This window comes from Nicotiana tomentosiformis, chromosome 7 (assembly GCF_000390325.3).
Source record: "Nicotiana tomentosiformis chromosome 7, ASM39032v3, whole genome shotgun sequence".
Classification (NCBI taxonomy): Eukaryota; Viridiplantae; Streptophyta; class Magnoliopsida; order Solanales; family Solanaceae; genus Nicotiana; species Nicotiana tomentosiformis.
The window spans coordinates 17,725,991-17,747,477 of NC_090818.1; the positions used below are offsets into that span (position 1 = coordinate 17,725,991).

The following is a 21,487-nucleotide window of genomic DNA, read 5'->3' on the forward strand; positions in this document are numbered from 1 at the left end:
TCACCTTTTTTTGGACTTGCAAATATCAATTTGATTATTAGTATTTGTAAATTTTGAGCTTCAGTTGATATATTGATAAAAAATATTATTAAAAATCTTATTTGAAAGTTATTTCAAGTGAAATAATGAGTTTTACTCATAAATTTTCAAGTCATGTGCAAACACAAATAATAACTTTCAAATACTCTTTTTAAACCTCAAGTTTAAACATTCTTTTTCTTTTCAACTTCAATCAAAATATTGAATATTTACTTACTTGCAAGTCCGGCAAAAGCCACATTGTACGTCAGAGACCTTTCTTTCACGAGAAATATTAAAAGATCGGACCAATAGCTTCGTAAGAAAAAAATAGACTGAAAAGGAGATCACCAAATAAGACCACTAATTATGTTTAACTAAAAATTAAAAAGGGAAAGCTTATGGCTAAACGAGTCAATGCACAGTTGACTTTTATATAACAGAAAAATACTAAATTAATCACTAATGCTCAAGGCTAGATGCCAATTCAATATACGATAATGATAGATTAGGACATTAATATCACCTTTAATAAGATATTTTAGGGTATGGGTCCCAAATTGATCACGATACCCCCTTCCTCAACTAGGAAAATTCTATTCTTTCTCCATATACGTAACACCTTTATTATTTTCCATTCTTTTGTGTAAGTATTTTTTTTCCTGTACTAAATATATTTAATTTCACCTACCTATAGAGCCTAGACCCCAAAAGATTTTCCATAGCCTTTTCTAATGTTCCAATTTATAATTTAGTATTATTTTAAAACGAAAATAATACACTTTCGTTATTAGTCTGTTTAAAAAAGAATGATATATTTTTACTATTTGAAATAATTCACTTTAAATTATTCATTTTATCAATTTTATCCTTAATGAGAAACTTTTATAATCATACAAATGTCATGGTCCAACAAAACTTTTATTCTTTAAGCTTTTAAAATAAAAAGGTTTTAAATTTTTTTTTTTTAAAAATTTCGTAACGAGTCAATTACCTCATTTAAATTTAAAAAAGGGGAAACATGGGAAGTACATAATTTATGGAGTATAATTTAATGCTAAGAAAAAAGAAGGTCAAAAAAGAGCCCACGTGTTTCACGAGAAGATTAGTAGGTCCCACTCCCACATGACACTATCTGATGAAAGTTATGTCCTGTCCACTGGTTTGCTCTCATCCCACTCATCTATATCATCTGTATGTTTCTTTTAAAAAATTGTTTTCGTCAATAATTAATATGCAAACTCTTAATACGAAACTCACAAAGCAGAAGAATCAATTGTTGTAAAGTGAAATGAAAAGAAGGTAGACAACTAGGGAAAGAATCATTCTTTCCCGAGCTTTCAAGACTGTTCTAATTACGATCTCTTTGTAATATGCTTTTTAGAACATGATAAATGCAAACGAATAATACATAAACTAAGTCAGGTACTTAGTGATTATTCCTTAGTGTGTTATTTAAATGAGTGGACTCATACCTGTTTTTTTGAGGTTGTCTTATGTGAGCTCGTGAATAGTGAAAAATGAAATAATACGAAAGAATAGAGGTACACTTACTGGACCACAACTTTGAGTGTCAAATTCTAACTGTTAGAAAACATATCTCAGATAGCGTTATGCATTGTTAGAAGATAAGAAGATCAAGGACTCAAGTCCTGAAAACAGCGTATTGTAAAAATATTGGGTAAGACTGTATACAATAAATTTTTATGGTCCGGTCTTTCTTGGAATCCGGCACATAGCATGAGCTTATTGTGCCAGGTTGCTCTTTTAATGTTATGCATCGTTAAGCTCTTAATCTTCTTGTTGAATATTCTAAGTTTTGCATCCACTACTAATATAAATGTGTGCAAATTAACCATATTGTCTAAGGTTGCTATTTCAACAAGGTATTATAGCCTTATCCTGACCTCTTTATCATAATCTCTTTCTCTTCCACCAAACTTGTTTATGTTTAGCATTGTTATTCAAATCAAATGGTATGTATTGTCATATTGTGTAGCTGTAAATAATGTAAATTGTTTCCAATGTATGCTAACCAACCTTATTGGTTTGAGGTTCTTAATTTAATGTAATAATTAGTCAAGGTTGTAGTCATGTATGAATTTTAGCCATTTAGGTAATCCCAACGTGGCAACGCCCACCACATCCAACTACCAAGATTCTCTATCATACATGTATTATTTCTCTACCTTTCTTTATCAAACTGTCTATTTGATTTCCAAGACAAAATGGGTATATTTTCCTCCAACTTGTTCTTATTTTATTGACCTTGTTGTTCTTTAATTACATGTGGCTAGCATGCATCAGCTTATACATAGTTCATTAAAGATTCTATTTTTAGTTGGGTTTTTACAAGTTTACTAATTTTTTTGTCGCATTTCCCAAGTGGGAGTCAAAATCATACTTGTGCAAGTTGCCATTTTTTGGGGTACAAATTTACAGTACTTTTGTTGTTTTCTGTGAATGAAGCTTCCTCTTTCTTCTTTAGGACCCCTTGTTGAAAATCTTGAATCTTTCACCTTCAAATGTTGAGTTCTAACATTTTATCTTTATTTCTTGAAGAAATGGTGATGTGAATTGATTTTCAAAAGTAGCCACTTTTTGGCCATAGTGGTAATGGAGGCCAATTTACAAAGGAAGAGAGTATTTCTCTTGTTGGTTACATGGATTTGGGTGCCTCTAGCAGTTTTTGGAGGGACTGGGAATAATAACACAGCAAATGCCACTGCTCCTTTATTTCCTTCTTCTTCTTCTAGGCCAAGGGTGGTGAATATTGGAGCTTTATTCACAGCTAATTCTGTTATTGGAAAGTCAGCAGAGCCAGCCCTTGTAGCTGCAATTAATGATGTTAACTCAGATTCTACCATTCTCAGTGGAAGCAAATTGAACCTCATTTTTCAGGATACTAATTGCAGTGGATTTGTTGGCACTGTTGATGGTAAAGGCTTTTCTCCTCTATGATCTTTTTTTGTATTTAATTATCAAATTAAGTAGTACCACTGCTTGTTTTTTTATCTTTCCTTGAGCGGAGTCGAGGTTTATTGGAAACAGCCTCTGTACTTCTCAAGTTAAGGCTGTGTACACACCAGAGGCGAAGCCAAACTTTGGTTAGCCTTTGTAGGAAAATTACAGTGCGTATATAGGTAAAATATACAGTTTTAGAGGTACATAACATATATTGAACACCCTTTGTCGGGAACTTTTTTTACTTCTTTTAAGTTTGAACACCCTTGAGTAAATTCCTCGCTTTGCCACTGGTACACACTACTCTCCACAAACACCGCTTGCGGGATTACACTGGGTTTGTTGTTGTTGTAAATTAAGTAGTGCCATACTTCATTCCCAGGAATATGGGCCTCTTATCATTTGCAACATGATATCTTATAGCCTATACATAACCATTAATTTTTATAGCTTACCCCACTAAATTGTGATTGAGGTGTTAATATACATTCATTAAGTTTAGATTAAGACATGGTCATTTGATCCTCTTTTATATATTGGTCAAATTTCTCATGTGGAGATTCAGAGTGTGGGATTTTTTATTATGTAGTAGCTTAATTTGAGAACTTAATGGGTTGTGGTAGAGGGTTGAGGGACTATTTTGGAAGTCTAAAAAGGAAAATTGCAAAAAGCTGTGCACTTTAGACTGGAAATGGAGGGTGCTGTACTAATTTTAGGAATTACGGAAGCATGTTTTAGTTCATGACCTGTTCTTGAATTCTCGAATAGTTCAATGTCTCGGTACCAATATTGTTTCACAGACAAGATACTTGTTTAAGTTACTATTTACTATTGCCAATGTCTATTTCCTTCTTTTCTTTGCCTCTCTTAGTGCATCTTTGCTTTGTAGCTTTGCAGCTGATGGAGAAAGAAGTAGTTGCTACAATCGGTCCACAATCCTCAGGAATAGCACATGTCATTTCCCATGTTATGAATGAACTTCAGGTCCCTCTTTTGTCTTTTGCAACAGACCCTACTCTATCCGCTCTGCAATACTCGTATTTCCTTAGAACTGTTCCAAATGATTACTTCCAAATGTATGCTATAGCTGATGTTGTTGATTATTTTGGATGGAAAGAGGTTATAGCCATATTTGTTGACGATGATAATGGTAGAAATGGGATATCTGTGTTGGGTGATGCCCTTGCAAAGAAGCGTGCCAAGCTCTCTTACAAAGCAGCCTTTTCTCCTGGAGCCAGTAGTAGTGAGATTGATGATTTGTTAGTCAGTGTAAACCTTATGGAGGCACGAGTATATGTTGTTCATGTAAATCCTGATACTGGGCTATCCATTTTCTCAAAGGCAAAGAATCTGGGAATGATGACCGGTGGCTATGTTTGGATCACTACTGATTGGCTTCCGTCCTTTTTGGATTCTTCAGATTCAGTTAATCCAGAAACTATGGACCTTATACAGGGAGTTGTAGCGCTTCGCCATCACACCCCAGATTCTAATATGAAAAAGATGTTTGCATCGCGATGGAAAAACATTAAGGATGTTGAGACTTCAGGTTTTAATTCTTATGCACTCTATGCTTACGATACCATTTGGCTACTTGCCCGAGCTCTCGACCTTTTCTTCAAGGATGGTGGAAATGTTACCTTCTCTAATGACCCCAGATTACGTGATACAAATGGAAGTGCTTTGCATTTGTCATCCATGCAAGTTTTTGACCAAGGACAGAAACTATTTCAGATACTCGTTGGCATGAACATCACAGGTCTAACTGGCCAGATTCAATTTGATTCTGAGAAGAATTTGGTTCGTCCAGCTTGTGATGTTCTTAACATTGGTGGAACTGGATCACGCACTGTAGGTTATTGGTCAAACTACTCTGGTCTATCAGTGGTACCTCCAGAGGTTTTATACTCAAAACCTCCAAACACTTCAACCAGTACCCAACATCTATACAATGTCATATGGCCAGGAGAAACTGTAACTCGACCTCGAGGATGGGTGTTTCCGCATAACGGAAAGCCTCTGCGAATTGCTGTGCCTTTCCGTATTACTTTTAAAGAGTTTGTGCATAAAGATAAAGGACCTTCCGGGGTTAAAGGATATTGCATCGATGTTTTTGAGGCTGCGATAAATTTGTTGCCTTACCCTGTTCCTCATGTCTATATTCTGTATGGAGATGGCAAGAGAAATCCCTCCTTCAAGAACCTGGTCAACGACGTCTTAACAGATGTGAGTTCTTTGATTGTGCTGTTGAGTTTTTAATCATTGACTAATTATGATGAAATATTTTGATGAAACCGACTTAAGATCTCTATAAATTACTAGTTACTGCAATACGAATATTAATTTTGAAGTGTGAGTGCTTGTTAATTAACATCTATGATATATGAAGTAGATGTTCAGTTTTCTGATTGAAAGAGTTACAGTCTGTAGGGGGATACCATACTAATATTGATGCCTAAGGTTTTCTGCTTATGGAATCTTAAACCCACTGTGATTGTAAACGTGTTGTTGCGTCAGCAAGTTCAGATAGAAGTTATCCAGCAGAATGAGTTACTTGTCCGCTTGCAAGTCGCAATTATGATGTGGTGCATTCTGTTGTTAAGAGAACTAATTCCGTAAGATTCTTAAAGCTGGTTAAGAAGACTCTTCAAAGAAAGTTTATCAGTTAACGAGTTCCCTTACCAATTTAACATCTTGTGTGCTTGTTGGATAGGATTTTGTAAACAATGCTCCAAGACCAGTCTCTAATCTGTTCCTAAAATCAGGGATATTTGTCCTTGATTTGTATTAGAGCTCAACGCAAAATGTTGCCCTGAAACAATTTTCATGATTACTTATAAGGATATATTTTTCTTTTAGAAATATGATGCAGCTGTCGGGGATGTCACGATTACTACAAATCGCACAAGGATTGTGGACTTCACGCAACCTTACATGGAATCTGGACTTGTCGTAGTTGCTCCTATCAAAGAGATCAAATCCAGCCCATGGGCATTCCTTAAGCCATTTACCCTTCAAATGTGGTCCGTAACTGGGATCTTCTTTCTCTTCGTTGGAACTGTCGTTTGGATTCTTGAGCATCGACATAATCCTGAATTCCGTGGTCCGCCAAGGCAGCAACTTGTTACAGTTTTTTGGTCAGTAGCTCAGTCTTATAACCTCTTTTTATAGATGCTTTATGTGAAAAACTTTGCTTCTCTGAATGTTCTGGAATGAAGATAAATTCATCTATTTGGAATTACAAGTCTAAACAACGGCCTTGATTAGAGATAAATAGAGATACTTTATTATTGAGACTTTTGCATTTGGTCAAAATACAGTGACTCTTTTCTTAAGCAAAAAAAGTTAAATTCCTGATTGCATCATCAATGCAGTGAAAATATCATCCTTTTACTCAAATAATTGTACTGTTAGGGATGTATTGACTCTGGTGCTAAGAACCTTTTTATTCTTTCAGGTTTAGTTTCTCAACAATGTTTTTCGCACACAGTACGTACATCCTCTTCAATTTGGTTTTAAGATCTCCTGAACATATTTGGACAGGGAGCTATTCCTCGCATATCTGACACTCTTCTATGAATTATAATAGGAGAAAACACAATGAGCACCTTGGGACGCTTAGTGCTTATCTTCTGGCTCTTTGTCGTTCTAATTATCAATTCGAGCTATACAGCTAGCTTGACATCTATCCTGACAGTGCAGCAGCTGTCTTCAGGAATTCAAGGAATTGACAGTTTAATTTCAAGTAGTGATCCAATAGGAGTCCAGGATGGGTCATTTGCATATAATTACCTCATTGAAGAGCTAGGTGTTTCAGAATCACGGCTTCGTATATTGAAAACTGAAGATGAATATGTCAGTGCCCTCGAGAAAGGTCCACATGGTGGTGGTGTTGCTGGCATTGTCGACGAGCTCCCTTATGTTGAGCTCTTCTTATCCAACAACAAATGCATATTCAGGACAGTAGGGCAGGAGTTCACAAAGGGCGGATGGGGCTTTGTAAGTTTTTCTTTTCCTTTGCATTACTATAAATGTCAGTATGTCACAACATATTATTGCACGTATATATTCATATTATGCAAGGATTGATGTACAAGCAATCCAATCTACATTAGCTGACTTTACTATCGATGGCCAGGCATTTCAAAGGGACTCTCCGCTGGCTGTTGATCTGTCAACTGCAATTCTTCAACTGTCAGAGAACGGTGAACTCCAAAGGATTCATGACAAATGGCTAACGAACAACGGATGCTCTTCACAAAACAACCAAGCAGATGATACTCAGCTTTCTCTCAAGAGCTTCTGGGGCCTATTTCTCATATGCGCCATTGCTTGCGTCCTTGCTCTTACAGTGTTTTTCTGCAGGGTATACTGTCAGTTCCGAAGGTATGACCCCGAGCCAGAGGAGCCGGAGATCAGTGAACCTGAATCTGCACGACCTAGTAGGCGTACCCTCCGCTCTGTTAGTTTTAAGGACTTGATAGACTTTGTCGATAGAAGAGAAAGTGAAATTAAGGAAATACTCAAGCGTAAGAGTAGTGATAACAAGAGACATCAAACTCAGAACTCAGATGGGCAGCCGAGCTCGCCTGTTTGAAACAAAAATTTGTGGTCGGGTTTGTTAGCTCTTGCTCAATACACTTATGGTTGATATGTAAATGATGCATGTACAATTTTATTGTTGAATTACCTCATTTCACACACAGAAGGCTAGATATATTAGAAAAGAAAAAAAAATTTGGTTTTGTATACTAGTAGGAAAGAAAGAATAGATGGAAAAACATGGGTACGTTTGTACTACTGAGTATCATAAAATGATAACTATTAACATTTTGATCAGTTTGCTTGCTTTTTCAGTAAGTTGAGTAAGTTCATCTGATGTTCAGTATATTACGACTTTAAGTTCTTCACCTCTCTTTGCATTGTTGTGTAAGAAGTTTCAAAGGAACCTATAGTGATCGTGGGTAGGTGTGGCAAACGGCAGATCAGATCGAATATGGGCCGATCGAAAATGGGTAATGCAAATCGGATAAATTATTCGATCCAACTCATATTTAATACGGATAAAAAATGGGTTAACCGGCAGATAATATGGGTAACCCTATTATCCATGGCTTTTTGAATATGATCACTTTTGGGAAAATTCCTAGTCTCCCAAGCTTGAGGAACCCCTAATTTGAGTCTTTAGATATGTATAAGTTATTCATTGGATAAATCAATAATATGGTTTTAATCCATATTTTACCCGTTTTTTAAAGTTCATTATCCAACTCATTTTTAGTGGATAATATGGATGGATAACTATTTTTTTTTATCCATTTTGCCACCACTAATTGGGGACTATTCAACAGAACACTGTTGTGAAATAAATGTTCAGATTATTTCACGCATTACATATCAATAAATATAACGTACTCCTAATAATTAATCATTAGCTTTATATCGCAACGTTAATACATAATAGCTGATTGATCAATGATGATTTTAATCAATAAAATTGATTTACTGAATAATACCGAGTAAGATAAGGTGAAGCCATCCAAATCAAACTCTACATAATGGCGAGGTAATCGTTTTAGCAAATAGGTGGTAATACTAATTAACTTGTTAGCAGCAGATACTATTTAAAACAATTTCTAAGGGACTTTTCTTTAACGACTGCGGTACAAGTGAAAGAGTTTTTCAATTTTTTTTATTTTTTTAATGTTTTCAATCAAACACCTAAATCTCTTCATCAAATTAATTTTGAAACAAATCAAGACACAAAGTATCTTCTAACAAACTTGAAATAACCAATTCGAACACAAGTAAACTCACTTCTAGTATTGCCCTTACTAAACAATTACAAGGAATAGCAATGGATCTACCATAGAAGAACTCATAAGAAGAAGGAGGTTAGAAGCAGAGACGTACAAAAGGAGATGAGGAAATCAGACATATAGAGCAGAGATGAGAAAGAACATATTTAACATCACAATTCGCATAATCCTTCTTACTAACCCCTAGTCCCCTTTTAACCATTTGCTAAATGGGCCTGGATCCCAAATAAAACTCTCCAACATTTTACTCAGCCCAATAACTCTAATTGACTTAGCCTCATTCACCACTTCTAGCCCATAAGCCCATATGGAGTGAGCTTGGTTCATACTTCATAACAGTACTCCCGCGCTCAAAAAGAACCTTGTCCTCAAACAAACGCCATCAAATAGGTTCTGCTCATCAATGGAATTCCCGAAGTCAAAAGAATTCTTGCCCAACTCGCACCAAACAAGAGTGTATGTGTCAAGTACAGGAGCATATTGGCGATGAAATTTCTTCAACCAATTTGTTTTCACAGAAGCCTTGTCATTATAAAAGATGTGGCAGTTCATTTCCAAAAGAGGTGTGAAGTACTCCCTTGTAAAATGTACTGTAAAGTCTACTTCGCTAATGGAAAATGTAAGTTTTACCGTGGCAGCATCCAAGTCAAACACCCTTTTGTATGTTTGTGAGAAAATGCAATCGGTGCCTTCCTGCATATGCAATTGTGCCACCATAAATGCATCATAATTGGGAAAAATGTCAACAAAATTTGTCACACCTTCCTGGTGTTCAACTGTTGACTTAATTACTGTAATTTTTTTGCCCCTTCCAAGGTCGTCACCAAATCCATCCCTCGTAACCGTGAAAGAACCACCAGCATGAGATTCCAACACACATTGTTCAGCATCGGCACCAGCAAGTAGCTCCCTAAATTCCACGATCCTTGTCCTAGCAACTTCACCAAGGTTGTTCGGGATTGACTTTTTAAGCTCGAGAAAGAGTGTAGCACGCTCTCCACAAGTCAGCGCCAAAGGAATAGCAGAAACAACATGTACTAGTGGCAGTGTAATGGACTGAAGTTTCAGCAAGTGCACCTACGATCTTGAGTAGTGCATCCTTATGTGCATTCTCCGTGTCAAACAATTGTCTGCTTGCAAGTTGTAAAACTACAGTTAAGATGCCAAATGGAGAATTTAAATCCAAACTTATAACAATGCAACCCCCTTTCGGTCTCATGTCAGCAAGAAATTCAGCAGTAGAAGAAAAATCACCATCCAAAATAGAACCAAATATGACAATAGTCCAAACAATGATGTCGCAGATTGGTATTGCAAGAAGATTCCATACATCTGAGGGCATGAACTTGGTAGGACTCGGACCAGAGGCAGTCCTGAATGCACAATTTCTTGTAGCGTCATAAAATGTGGTAAAAACAAAACTAGAACCATGGTCAAATGGAAAGTCTAATCTGGATTCATCAGGTGGATGGTGGAGCAAAGCTAATAGAAATTCAGCATGACCAAGTTCATATATGGGATCAAATTTACCCGTGTAGAAGTTGCTCATGATTGTAAGCTATGTGCAGAAGTTGATCATGATTGCAAGCTAAAAGAAAACAAGGTATCACCCCTAAGCATTGAGCAATCCCAAGTCCAAGTTGAGGGCATGGTAGTTTAGACTGTCCAGCAAGCAATTGGTAACAACAACCATCTAGAACTTTGTGAATATCAAACATGACCAGGGCACATGGAATAGATAATGTAGAATTAATCCCTAATGAAGGCTTCTTTGTGATTAAAACAACAAACTCTAGTGGTTCGTCTCTGATAGTAATAGTTTCATTAATCCATACCACCAGTGTGAAAGTTAAAGCATGGTGTAACATACTTAGCTCAAGAGTCCTTCCACTCGAAAAAGACCTCGGCTGATCAATTATGTATTGCTCCTCAATTTGAGTAGTAGCATCATCAACAGAACACATAAATGAATTTGCTAAAGACTCTCCCAGTAGCTTGTACATTGCGCAAGATTTTATGGAATTACCATTGTGTGCAACACTCATATCAACTCTACCCAAATCAACCTTAAATACCTGCCCAGTGTCGAACCACTTGTCCACATAACTTGCTTTATGAACTAGACTAAACAGAGAAAACAAGAGTCCAACAGCTTTATCCACCCGAATATGCGGTGACTGCTTGGAGTAACTTTCAGCTAATACCTGCAGCCGTCGCTGTATTTTCTGCTCCCAAGCACACTCTCTGTATTTAGACAACAAGAATCCTGGAAAATTGCGCTCTTGCCCAGTATCAACCCAATTGCATTTATGTAAGCCAAAAAGCGACATGATTTTGATTAACCCCACCAATTTCTTCAAGATAACTACTCAACCATGGAATTGTTCCAAACCATAGGGTACCATCAAATGGAAACTCTATTACGTCAAATCTCACACTCGCATTCGACACCACAATTCCTTGGCTAGGAAAAACGAGGAAATCCAATGTATCCCATTGAGAAAGTTTGTCAAACACCCCAACTATAGTAGAATCTCATGAATTTTCTTCCTCCCCATCATCAAATCCGGCGGTATCATCTAACACCTCCGTATGGACTTTGGTTTGGAAGATGGCATTTGCATAGCAGCTATCGTTGCAAACCGTGAATACTGTAGTAACAGAACTATCTCCCTCGTGGACAAGAGCATTAAGATCATGAATGTCGGAGCTCACTACGGCGAGTGAAATTTCGTCGAGCACGTGATCTTCAGTGATGGCAGAAGGTTCCTGTACCAAATCCACTGCCTCTATTGAATTTCCATTCCAAATTTGAGGTGCTGCTATATCTTCAAGATTTACAATCTCAGTACTACTTCCAGTAATCAATGTCAAGGAATCTACATTTTCATACTTCACTGGTAATTTATCGAACATATGGTCTGCCTTTGAGTTTTCAGTTTCATAAGCCGCTTCAAATGCTGATGTCTTCGGAAAAAGGCTCGAAACAGGAAAGGGAGACACCATATCTGATTGTGAAACTATAGGGACAGTATCAATGTAGTCAAAACTAACATGTGATGAACCCACGGAACACCTCACCGAATATATGGCGGTTGGTTGTGGAAATGCTGAGCAAATTTCGCTTTGAAATGCGTCCAATCGAAAAATTGCTTGTTTCGAAATAATCAATTAAACCAATTAAGAGCTTCACCATCGAGGTAAAAGGAAGAAAGATGTAACCGATCCTTCTCGGCGAAGCCAAGGTAAGTGAAGTACCGCTTGGCCCGAAAAAGCCAATTCTCTGGGTTGCCGCTGCCGCTGAATCGACTGATTACCTCCATTGGAGCCAATGGATGAAAGCACCAATGTAACAAACTTGAAATAACCAAATAGCACACAAATAAACTCACTTGTAGTATTGTTTGGATATTACATACAATACAAGAATTTGAATTTTTAGTGGCAACATATAGCGGCGACCCTATATGTTGCTACAACATTTATAGCATTAGGATATTAAAGGTTGCTACAGAAGGTAAATATTTAGTAGTGACTTTTTTGAGGTCGTCTATGATGTGGTTGAAATTTTCGATCCCGCTAAAAATAAAATTTTGGTTCCATATTATTTGTGGTGACTTTTAACTTGTTGTCGCTAAAGATAATTTGGGCCGCTACTATACCCTAGAAATTTTAATTTAAAATAACAAAACAAAATTAAAAAAGCCTCACAGACACACTAATTAAAATAACTGAACCCTTCACAGACACACAAGCCCACCTCTCTCTAGAAATCCCTCCCCCTTCTCTCTAAAATCACTTCTCTGCTAAAATTTCACCCAACTCTAAATCTCTCTAATCAAAATGTGAATCTTATTTATCAGGTATGTGTTCAAATTCCTAATCTTTTCCTTTTTCTTTTAGGAACGAAAATCTCATATAGCTGTTGTTCAAATCTATATCGATTTTGTGGTGGAAGAATTGCACAACTGATTTCTCTCATATAGCTGCTAGTGACCCTAATCCTTTCCTTTGTGTTTATACCCATACTAGTTTATATATAAATTTATGTTTGGATTTTTTATAAGGATTCTTTAAGGCAAATTTTTTAACATGCAGTTAGGGATTATTGTTATTTCGGTGATTTTACATTTGTATTCTTAGATTTCATCTCGAATTTCTCTGAACCATTTGATAATCTACAGAAATACAAAAAACAAAACCTGCACAGAAAGACTCATTTGAGGCCTATTTGGTGTTGTTGTTGTTGATTTTCAGTCTTGACAGAACTCGACTATCTTAGTTTGGGTAAGTTAAAAGTTTCTTGTTCAGAGACCTATTGCATGTTGGTATTTCATTCTAATTTTTTTCTTTTATGGCTAAATGCCTAAATCAGTATATAGATACTTTTAAATTTTATAAGGCACATATATGTTACTGTAAGGTTATAAAAAAATATAATACTTCATTGATTTGTTCCTCGTCCTCTTCGTTATTGCTCATGTTGTTAAGGTTGAAGCCAAACATGGTTGGTGTTTGAGTTTCAGGTGGGGTGGGTGGGTGGGGTAGTGTGTTGTTATGATGAGGTTTTCTTGGATGAGGAGTCCATCGTCATATATTGTTGTTGTTTAGTCCACCACACTGTTTCTGAAGAAATATGATTTATGGACATCTCTTTCTGGAGAAAAAGAGAGAAATCAGTAGCTGATTTTAAAGATTTTTGCAAGTGATGTAGAAACTTAGTAGAAAAGGTGGGTATTTAAGGGAAGGGGTCCGGGTAAGGGTCAGGTGTATATATATATATATATATAGAAAATACAACCTTTGGAAAAGTGATGTTCTTTTGAAACATTATGCACATTTTTTACAGTAGAATTAAATGCATGTATTTGGCCACTTAAACAATAATTTGAATGTAAAATTGTTTCTTGATTATCTTAAAAAAAGAGTTTAGAGACTATCAATTTAATACTCTTTGAGCCTAGTTGGGTAAGAGATGTTAAATATGTTTATCAATAAGGTGTTTATAGATGTGGCAGTGTACATTTTTTTATTTATGAAACTGGTTAATTTCCTTGTAACCAAAAGGTGTGTAAGAGTAGAAACTTGCTGCAATATTTCTCATTTTATTTAGAGGTGATTTGATTTGTTCATTTCTCTTGTATGTTAGTTATTATATATGTTTTGATTATTATCACCGCTGCACTTTTATTTAATTAACTTTCTTTTTTAAATAGAAAGGATGGATAAAAGTTGGTTGAATATTAGGAATAGAGTCGATCAAAGGTATAGAGATGGAGTAGACAACTTTCTTAATTGGGCATTCAGTCAACCAACGGTGAGCACTATGATTCGGTGTCCTTGTAAAGGGTGTATGAATACTGAGTTCAAGTTATGGGTTGGTGTAAGAGGAGATTTATTGAGGAAGGATTTTTGGGATTCTTATAAAGTGTGGGACTTGCATAGAAAAGTGTCAGTTAGAGTTGAAACTTCTAGTGTTGTAGTTAGTGATGATGAAACAGAAAATGATAGCATTGAAGAGGACAATATTAGTGAAATGATTCACGATACTTGTGGATAATAATAATAATAATAATAATAATAATAATAATAATAATAATAATAATAATAATAATAATAATAATTCAGAGGACAACGAAGAGCCAAATATACATGCAACAAAATTCTACGAATTGTTAGAAGATGCTGAGACAGAACTTTATCCTGGTTGTAAAAAAGTCTTGAAGTTGTCTTTTGTCGTTAAACTACTTCACTTGAAGTGCCTTAACCATTGGAGCAACAAATCTATGGATGCACTATTGAGCTTCTTTAAAGAAGTTCTTCCCGAGGAGTCATTTGTGGCAAATTCTTTCTATGAAGCAAAGAAAGTTCTTTGTGACCTCAGCTTGGGGTACACCAAAATAGATGCATGTCGGAATGATTGTATTTTATATTGGCGTGATTATGCTGATATTCAAGCATGTCCTAAGTGCGGTAAGTCTAGATGGAAGTCCGAAGAACACGGAGGCAAGAAAGTAGCTCATAAAATCTTGCGGCATTTTTCAATCAAACCAAGGCTTCAAAGATTGTACATGGCAAGAAAGACAGCTAAAACGATGTGGTGGCACAAGGAGGAAAATATTGATGATGGTGTCTTGCGACATCCGTCTGACTCAATAGCATGGAAATCCTTTGATACACAACATCCCACCTTTTTAGCTGAGTTAAGAAATGTTCGACTAGGCTTGGCGAGTGATGGGTTCCAACCTTATGGGAACATGAGTTCTAATCATAGTATTTGGCCAGTCGTACTAGCTACGTATAATTTGCCACCATGGGATTGCATGAAAAATCTGTATTTCATGATGACACTTCTAATTCCAGGCAATGATATCGATGTATATTTACAACCAATGATTGAAGAGTTGAAAGAATTATGGGACGGGGTGGAGACTTATGATGCGCACACAAAATCTAATTTTCTGATGTGTGTGGCTATCATGTGAACGATCAATGACTTTCCTGCATATGGGAATATTTCGGGATGGTCAACCAAAGGCAAGCTTGCATGCCCCTGTTTCTATAAAGATACACAATCGACTTCCTTACGTAGTAAGTTGTGTTATATGGGTCATCGTCGCTTTCTTCCCATGGACCATCCATGGCGTAGAAGTAGGACGTTATTTGATGGGAAAGTTGAAATGAGAGTTATGCCTAACCCTTTAACAGGTGATGAAGCACTTATGCAATTACAAGCTTTAGGTAATGTGACTTTTGGTAAAGGACAAAAGAGAAAGCGTGATGTTCATAACAATGCATACAATTGGAAGAAGAAAAGTATCTTTTTCCAATTACCTTATTGGAAGTGTCTTATATTACGACATAACCTTGATGTGATGCACATCGAAAGAAATGTGTCCGACAATATTATATCAACTGTCATGAATATGGTTGGAAAGACAAAAGACACATTGAAAAGTAGATATGACTTGATGAACACTGGAATTAGACAAAGGTTGCATCCAATTGAAGATGAGAATAATATTTTGTTACCGGCAGTGTGCTATGCATTGTCCCCGGAAGAGAAGTTGGAGGTATGCAATTTCTTAGCTAATCTGAAGGTTCCTGATGCCTTTTCCTCAAACATTTAAAGGTGTGTCAATGTACAGGAAAAAAAGATACATGGATTGAAATGTCATGATCATCATGTATTGTTGCATGACATTTTTTCAGTAGCTATACGTGGTTTGCTACCCAAGGAAGTGTATGATCCAATTATAGCCGTAGGAAAAATTTTCAAGAATATATACTCTAAGTGCTTGACGATTGAAGATCTTGATATCCTAGAGGTAGAAATTCCTATTATTTTGAGCAAACTTCAACTTATTTTCCCTCCGGCGTTCATTGATGTCATGGTTCATTTGCCAATTCACTTGCCAAGTGAGGCAAAGCTTGGTGGACCAGCTCAATATCGGAATATGTATCCTATAGAGAGGTAATTTATTAATTAATTTTTTCGGTGCTATAGTTTTAGAATGACATATATTTTATTAATGAGTTATTTTATATAGGTATTTGCGAACACTTAAGTCATATGTTCGCAACAAAAATAGTCCAGAAGGTTCAATTGCATAAGGTTATATGGCAGAGGAAAGCCTCACATTTTGCTCACAATACTTGAAGAATATCTCAACCAAGTTTAATAAACCAACTAGGAATGACGATGGATCTGTGTCAAATGATGAGATGTCTATCTTTAAAAAAAGTGGTCAAACAAAAGGTGCTTCAGAAGGCATCAGGCTATCTCATGATGAGTTTAAACAAGCATGTATGTATGTGTTTCAAAATTGTGAAGAGGTTTCGCATTTCATGGAGTAAGTATCTTATTAACTCCAAGATAGTTTCACACTGATATAATCCGAACCCGATTGAAAACCAAAGTTCAATGAGAGCTCATAAAAATGAGTTTCTTGATTGGTTTCGCGCACGTGTAGGTGTCTACTTAATTAATAATATTGATATTAGTTTAATCATCCCATCATGTTATTGGTCATAACAATGTTGTTTGTCTTTGTAGATATTTGTACTATCTTCACAAGGACGCGCAAATGATGAGCTCATAAGCTTAGCCGTTGGTCCTACACCATTAGTACATTGATATTCAATATTTATGGTGAATGGATTTAGATTCCATACAAAAGATCTTGCATTGAGAAGGAAAACACAGAATAGTGGTGTTCTTGTGAGAGGAGATGATTCAAACTCTAATAAGGAGTATTATGGTGTATTAGAGGACATTTATGAGTTATCTTATGTGTAAAATAGAAAAGTTTACTTATTCAAGTGTCATTGGTGGGAAGTGGTTCGCTTAGGAAGAGGATATAAGATAGACAAATATGGCCTCACAAGTGTGAATACTCGGTGTGCCTTGAATACAAATGAGCCATTTGTGTTGGCATCCCAGTCGGAACAAGTCTTTTACTTGGACGACATGGTCGATAATGATTGGCTTGTTGTGAAGACAAATCCTCGCGGCCTTTTTAAAATGCCTGATAATGATGATAATTGTGTAGAAATGGAAGATGAAGAATTACTGAATGAAGAAGTCTATCAACAAGAGGAAGCTGAATTTAATATTTCGTGTACCAATGACCAACAAAATATTGTTGAGGTGTCTCTACATAGGGATAATGTTGAACCACAAAGTATTAACTACGATCATGCAAGTACGCAAGCTCAAAACAATGTGCATAATGAGGAAGATGATTTCATTAATGACAATCATATAGAAATATCAGAGAGTGAAGATAGCGAAGAAGAGTTATTTGATGATGATGATGGGGAGGACACCGATACATCCTTTTGAAGACTAAGAAGCAAAAGACTGATGATATAGACGTTACATCGTGTTTTGAAAATTCTCTGTATTTTTGTCCATATTATTGTCCATATTAGACTAACAGTGAAATTAGTTCTTGGTGCTTGAAGCTTTGTGTCTATATCTTATTTTTTAAAGTTCTCTGTATGTTTGTCCTTGTTAGACTTGCAATGAAATTAGTTTGTGATGCTTGTAGCTTTATGTCTACATCTTATTATTTTGAAAAGTTCTCTGTATTTTTGTCCTAATTAGACTAAATGAAATTAATTCGTAATGTTTGAAGCTTTAATTTCATAACAGAATCAGTGGTGAAGTAAAATTAGTGCTTTACTCCAACATTTCATCAATTAATTGATTTTAATTCTCTACTATTTGAATTAATATTTTCCCTAGTCCGATAAATCATTTTCTTTTTATATGATGTTGCAGGAAATGAAAGGAACTGGACGAGAAAAAAGTGGGAGAGGCGAGACAAGCTGTGGTCGTGAAAGTTTTCAAAGACGTGGCAATTTGGAAGCAAGGAAAAAGTGGGCAGTGTTGCATCCACGCTACTGGTTTTATTTAGTGAATATACCTGTCCAGCATCTTTGTATCTGCATCATCCATATGTAGAAAATACACTGCCCAGATAACCATTGAATCATGAATTCAAATGTACCTACCCAGAATTTTGAGGTTCTGGGCTGCCTGTTGTTATCCCACACTGCCCATGATAGGCAGTGATGTCCTTGTTTGGGTTGTGCCCTTGTTAAACTTGTCATTCCATGGGATTCTTTTTGGAATAATGTACCAGTGTAGTACATTGCAGAGATGTTCCAGAAAAAGCTCCCAATGCTCTCTATGTATTTTCTAGTTCCATCAAAGCTGCCCCAGTAATAACCTGTTGTACCTTCCATCTTTGAACGAACTTGCTGCTCTGTCTTCAAAATTTCTTGGCTTTTTGTTGTTTATTTATGTGGTTAAGATATCGAATATAATATTACATTTATTGTCAGGATAAATTTGAAGTTTACAGCGGGCTGCAAGAGCATAGGTTTCAAGCCTTTGTAATTAGCACTATGCAAAGACTTTTTAGAGCATGGAAAGCTCGACTCAGCAGGCTGTACTCTAAGTACAATACTAATGAAGAAAGATTGTCTCATCGACCTGAAGATGTTGAGCTTGAGGACTGGAAATACCTAATACAATATTTTGGAAGTCAGGATTTTAAGGTAATAACTTAATACCTGAAGATTCTGCCAATCAAATGGCACCATTCACATCTTTGAAAGGTGATTTATTAATCTGTTGACTTACAGGTTGTAAGTGAGAGGAACAAAAGAAATAGAGAAAAGCAAATAACTAAGCATACTTGTGGTACAAGGTCTTTTGCAGAAGTAGAGGAATCTATGGTAAAAATATATTTAGTCCCCTACTATCACATATGCTTCTTTGTTATTTACATATTTATATATTTGCTTTTATATTTTTTCTCCAAAATTATATTGCAGAGAAATCCTATTACTGGAGAAATAGACACAGCAGATAAAGTTTGGGAGATCCAACATACACGCAAGGATGATAGAGGAGAACTGGTGTGGGTGGATTCACAATCCCAACAAATTCATATAATTATCTAAAATGATAAACTTATTATCTTTCTGTTTCTGTAAGTTACATTCAGTGTGTTTTATTATGTTTTGATGTAAATGATTATGCATAAATGCAGGGTCAACTCCAAGAAGTTGTCGCTCAGCAACAATCTGAAGAGATCGAGCATCCTATGACTAGAGATGAGATTTTATCCACCGTTCTTGGTGAGAGAACATGATATGTTCGCGGAAAAGGATACGGAAAGAAGCCTCCTAAAAAGAGTAACATGCAACTGGCAAACATAGAGTCCAGTGTGTCTTCCGCTATGAAAATTGTACGTCAAGAGATGCAAGCCGAGATGGATAGGAAGTTGCAAGAAGAACGTGAACAAATGGCTGCTCAGTTGCAAAGAAATATGGAACTTGAGTTGCAAAGGAAGTTGGCAGAGGAGCGTGAACACGCAAATACAGAAGTAGACAAGAGGATCCATCTAGAAGTGGACAAGAGGATGCATGAACAATTTGCTAGTTTCATGACCAGAATGCAACAACAACAACAACAATAGGTACTTGCTCTGCTGCTTCTTAACAATTCTTCTTCCTTCTCGGCATTTCTTCTTCCCTCATTCTGGACAATTCTTCTGTCACTTACTCCCTTTCTTCTTATCAACTTCTCCTTCTTTAACTTTCATCCTCTTGGTAATAGACTATTGGACTGTTTTTTGTTTATGTGAAATCTGGATTTTTGCAAACCTTAGTTTTATGGGCTTCGGGGGTTTAATTAGTTGATAATAGACTATTGGGCTTTTTTTGTTTATGTGAGATCTGAATTTTTGCAAACCTTAGTTGTGTGGGCTGCTTCAGGGGCTGCTGCTGCTGCTGAAATCTGGATTTTTGCAAACCTTAGTTGTACCGTAGCTGCTTCAGGGGTTGTTGCTGCTGAAATCTAGATTTTGCAAACCGTGGTTGTACCGTAGCTGTTTTTTGCAAACCGTGGTTGTACCGTAGCTGTTTTTTGCAAACCTTAGTTGTGTGGGCTGCTGCTGCTGTTTAGTTAGTACTTCTATGGTTTCTCCTAGTGTTGATTCATGACAATTTATACTAGTTAATGAGTGGCCTTGTTGTTGATCCCATGTTGGATGATCAAATATTCCCTCTTATATATAACTTAAGTAGAAAGATCCCATGTTTTATTACCTCTTCATGTTTATTATTTGGAGCAATTAATAGATTGCAATTTGCAACTAGCTGCAAATAAGCTATCCATATGATCTGCTAGAAAAATTGAGAAGGATGTAAATGGAATATTGTCACCTGCTGTAACCTTAGCAGGATAGTTCAACGAGAAGAATAATACCAATCCATATATGAAAATTAGAGAGCTAATAATCCTCATGGATTCAATTGAAAATTCTCTTTTTCTTGATGTGTTCACAGTTCATCACCATACACTGTTTATGCAAAAAGACAGTATTCCAAGAAAAGCAATTACTATTTACTTTTTCGTCATGAAAAAATGTGATTTCTTTAACTATTAGAATAATGAGTGGATAAATTGAAAGGGGGAAATGATCAGTTTAGTTGATCAGGGAACAAGATGCCAATGAAGCATAAGTTTGTCCTGAATATGAAAGTCCAATAAGATAAAAAGAAGCACATCATCTTTAAACTTAGTAGACCCCCTTTTGTTATCCTTAGAAGTTTTTCTATGCATGTTTTTTGATTAAAAAATCTCATTATGTTCCTTATATATATATATATATATATATATATATATATATATATATATATATATATATATATATATATATATTAGCTAGGGACAAGACACTTAAACAATGGTATCGTTCAAGGATGGTGTCGACCGAGGAGCAACTACAAGGCACTTAATATTTTGTCTTTTTTGGGATATGTATATGCCTACAATTACAACGCACAATGAAGTATCGTGTAGTATTATGTAATTGACTTTTTAGTAATGAAAATATATATAATATTCAGTTTGAGAAATTCTTTTGGTATTTTTTAAATATTATTAGTTGCTTTTAATAATGGTAGTCAATTGATGTAAATATCCAGTCATTAAATTTAGAGAATTAGGTTCCTACTGGAAATATATATAATTATGGTCATTATAGTTTTTGAGAAGATAGGTTTTAGTGGCGACATTATTTTGTCACAAAATATTAGTAATTGTTGCAATGTTAATTTTGCCACTGTTGGTTTATTTCTTTTGCAGCGACTTTAGTCGCTACAGA

At 35.9% G+C, this 21,487-nt stretch overlaps 2 protein-coding genes and 1 long non-coding RNA gene across 14 annotated transcripts; all 3 read left to right on the forward strand.

The window, feature by feature from the left end:
• The first annotated feature begins 1,561 nt into the window (after window positions 1-1,561).
• LOC104086455 (glutamate receptor 3.4) lies at window positions 1,562-7,821 on the forward strand. 4 transcript variants are annotated; one of them, XM_033653466.2, is made up of 7 exons: window positions 1,562-1,699; window positions 2,581-2,956; window positions 3,872-5,208; window positions 5,842-6,119; window positions 6,440-6,471; window positions 6,572-6,981; window positions 7,121-7,821. In XM_033653466.2, exons 2-7 carry the CDS (start codon window positions 2,635-2,637, stop codon window positions 7,577-7,579), a joined length of 2,838 nt encoding a protein of 945 aa, XP_033509357.1. In that variant the 5' UTR covers window positions 1,562-1,699; window positions 2,581-2,634; the 3' UTR covers window positions 7,580-7,821. The 4 variants fall into 4 exon arrangements, with proteins under 4 accessions (XP_033509357.1, XP_033509356.1, XP_070037452.1 ...); XM_033653465.2 differs by lacking the exon at window positions 1,562-1,699 and adding an exon at window positions 2,298-2,446; XM_009590710.4 differs by lacking the exon at window positions 1,562-1,699 and having other exon boundaries at window positions 2,826-2,956; window positions 3,880-5,208.
• A 4,685-nt stretch (window positions 7,822-12,506) lies between these two features.
• On the forward strand, window positions 12,507-21,239 carry LOC104086456 (uncharacterized). 9 transcript variants are annotated; one of them, XM_070181353.1, is made up of 8 exons: window positions 12,509-12,664; window positions 12,986-13,088; window positions 18,088-18,185; window positions 18,654-18,869; window positions 18,957-19,049; window positions 19,149-19,232; window positions 19,367-19,795; window positions 20,076-20,425. In XM_070181353.1, exons 4-7 carry the CDS (start codon window positions 18,717-18,719, stop codon window positions 19,466-19,468), a joined length of 432 nt encoding a protein of 143 aa, XP_070037454.1. In that variant the 5' UTR covers window positions 12,509-12,664; window positions 12,986-13,088; window positions 18,088-18,185; window positions 18,654-18,716; the 3' UTR covers window positions 19,469-19,795; window positions 20,076-20,425. The 9 variants fall into 9 exon arrangements, 7 of the variants coding, with proteins under 7 accessions (XP_070037454.1, XP_033509358.1, XP_070037456.1 ...); XR_011409561.1 differs by lacking the exon at window positions 20,076-20,425 and adding an exon at window positions 21,050-21,239 and having other exon boundaries at window positions 12,507-12,664; window positions 18,088-18,869; window positions 19,149-19,234; XR_001967345.3 differs by having other exon boundaries at window positions 12,507-12,664; window positions 18,088-18,869; window positions 19,149-19,234; window positions 20,094-20,425.
• Window positions 16,671-18,186, forward strand: LOC138896437 (uncharacterized). Its single transcript, XR_011409562.1, has 2 exons — window positions 16,671-16,770; window positions 16,858-18,186. It is a non-coding gene; the product is annotated as an uncharacterized lncRNA (long non-coding RNA).
• Window positions 21,240-21,487: the final 248 nt, after the last annotated feature.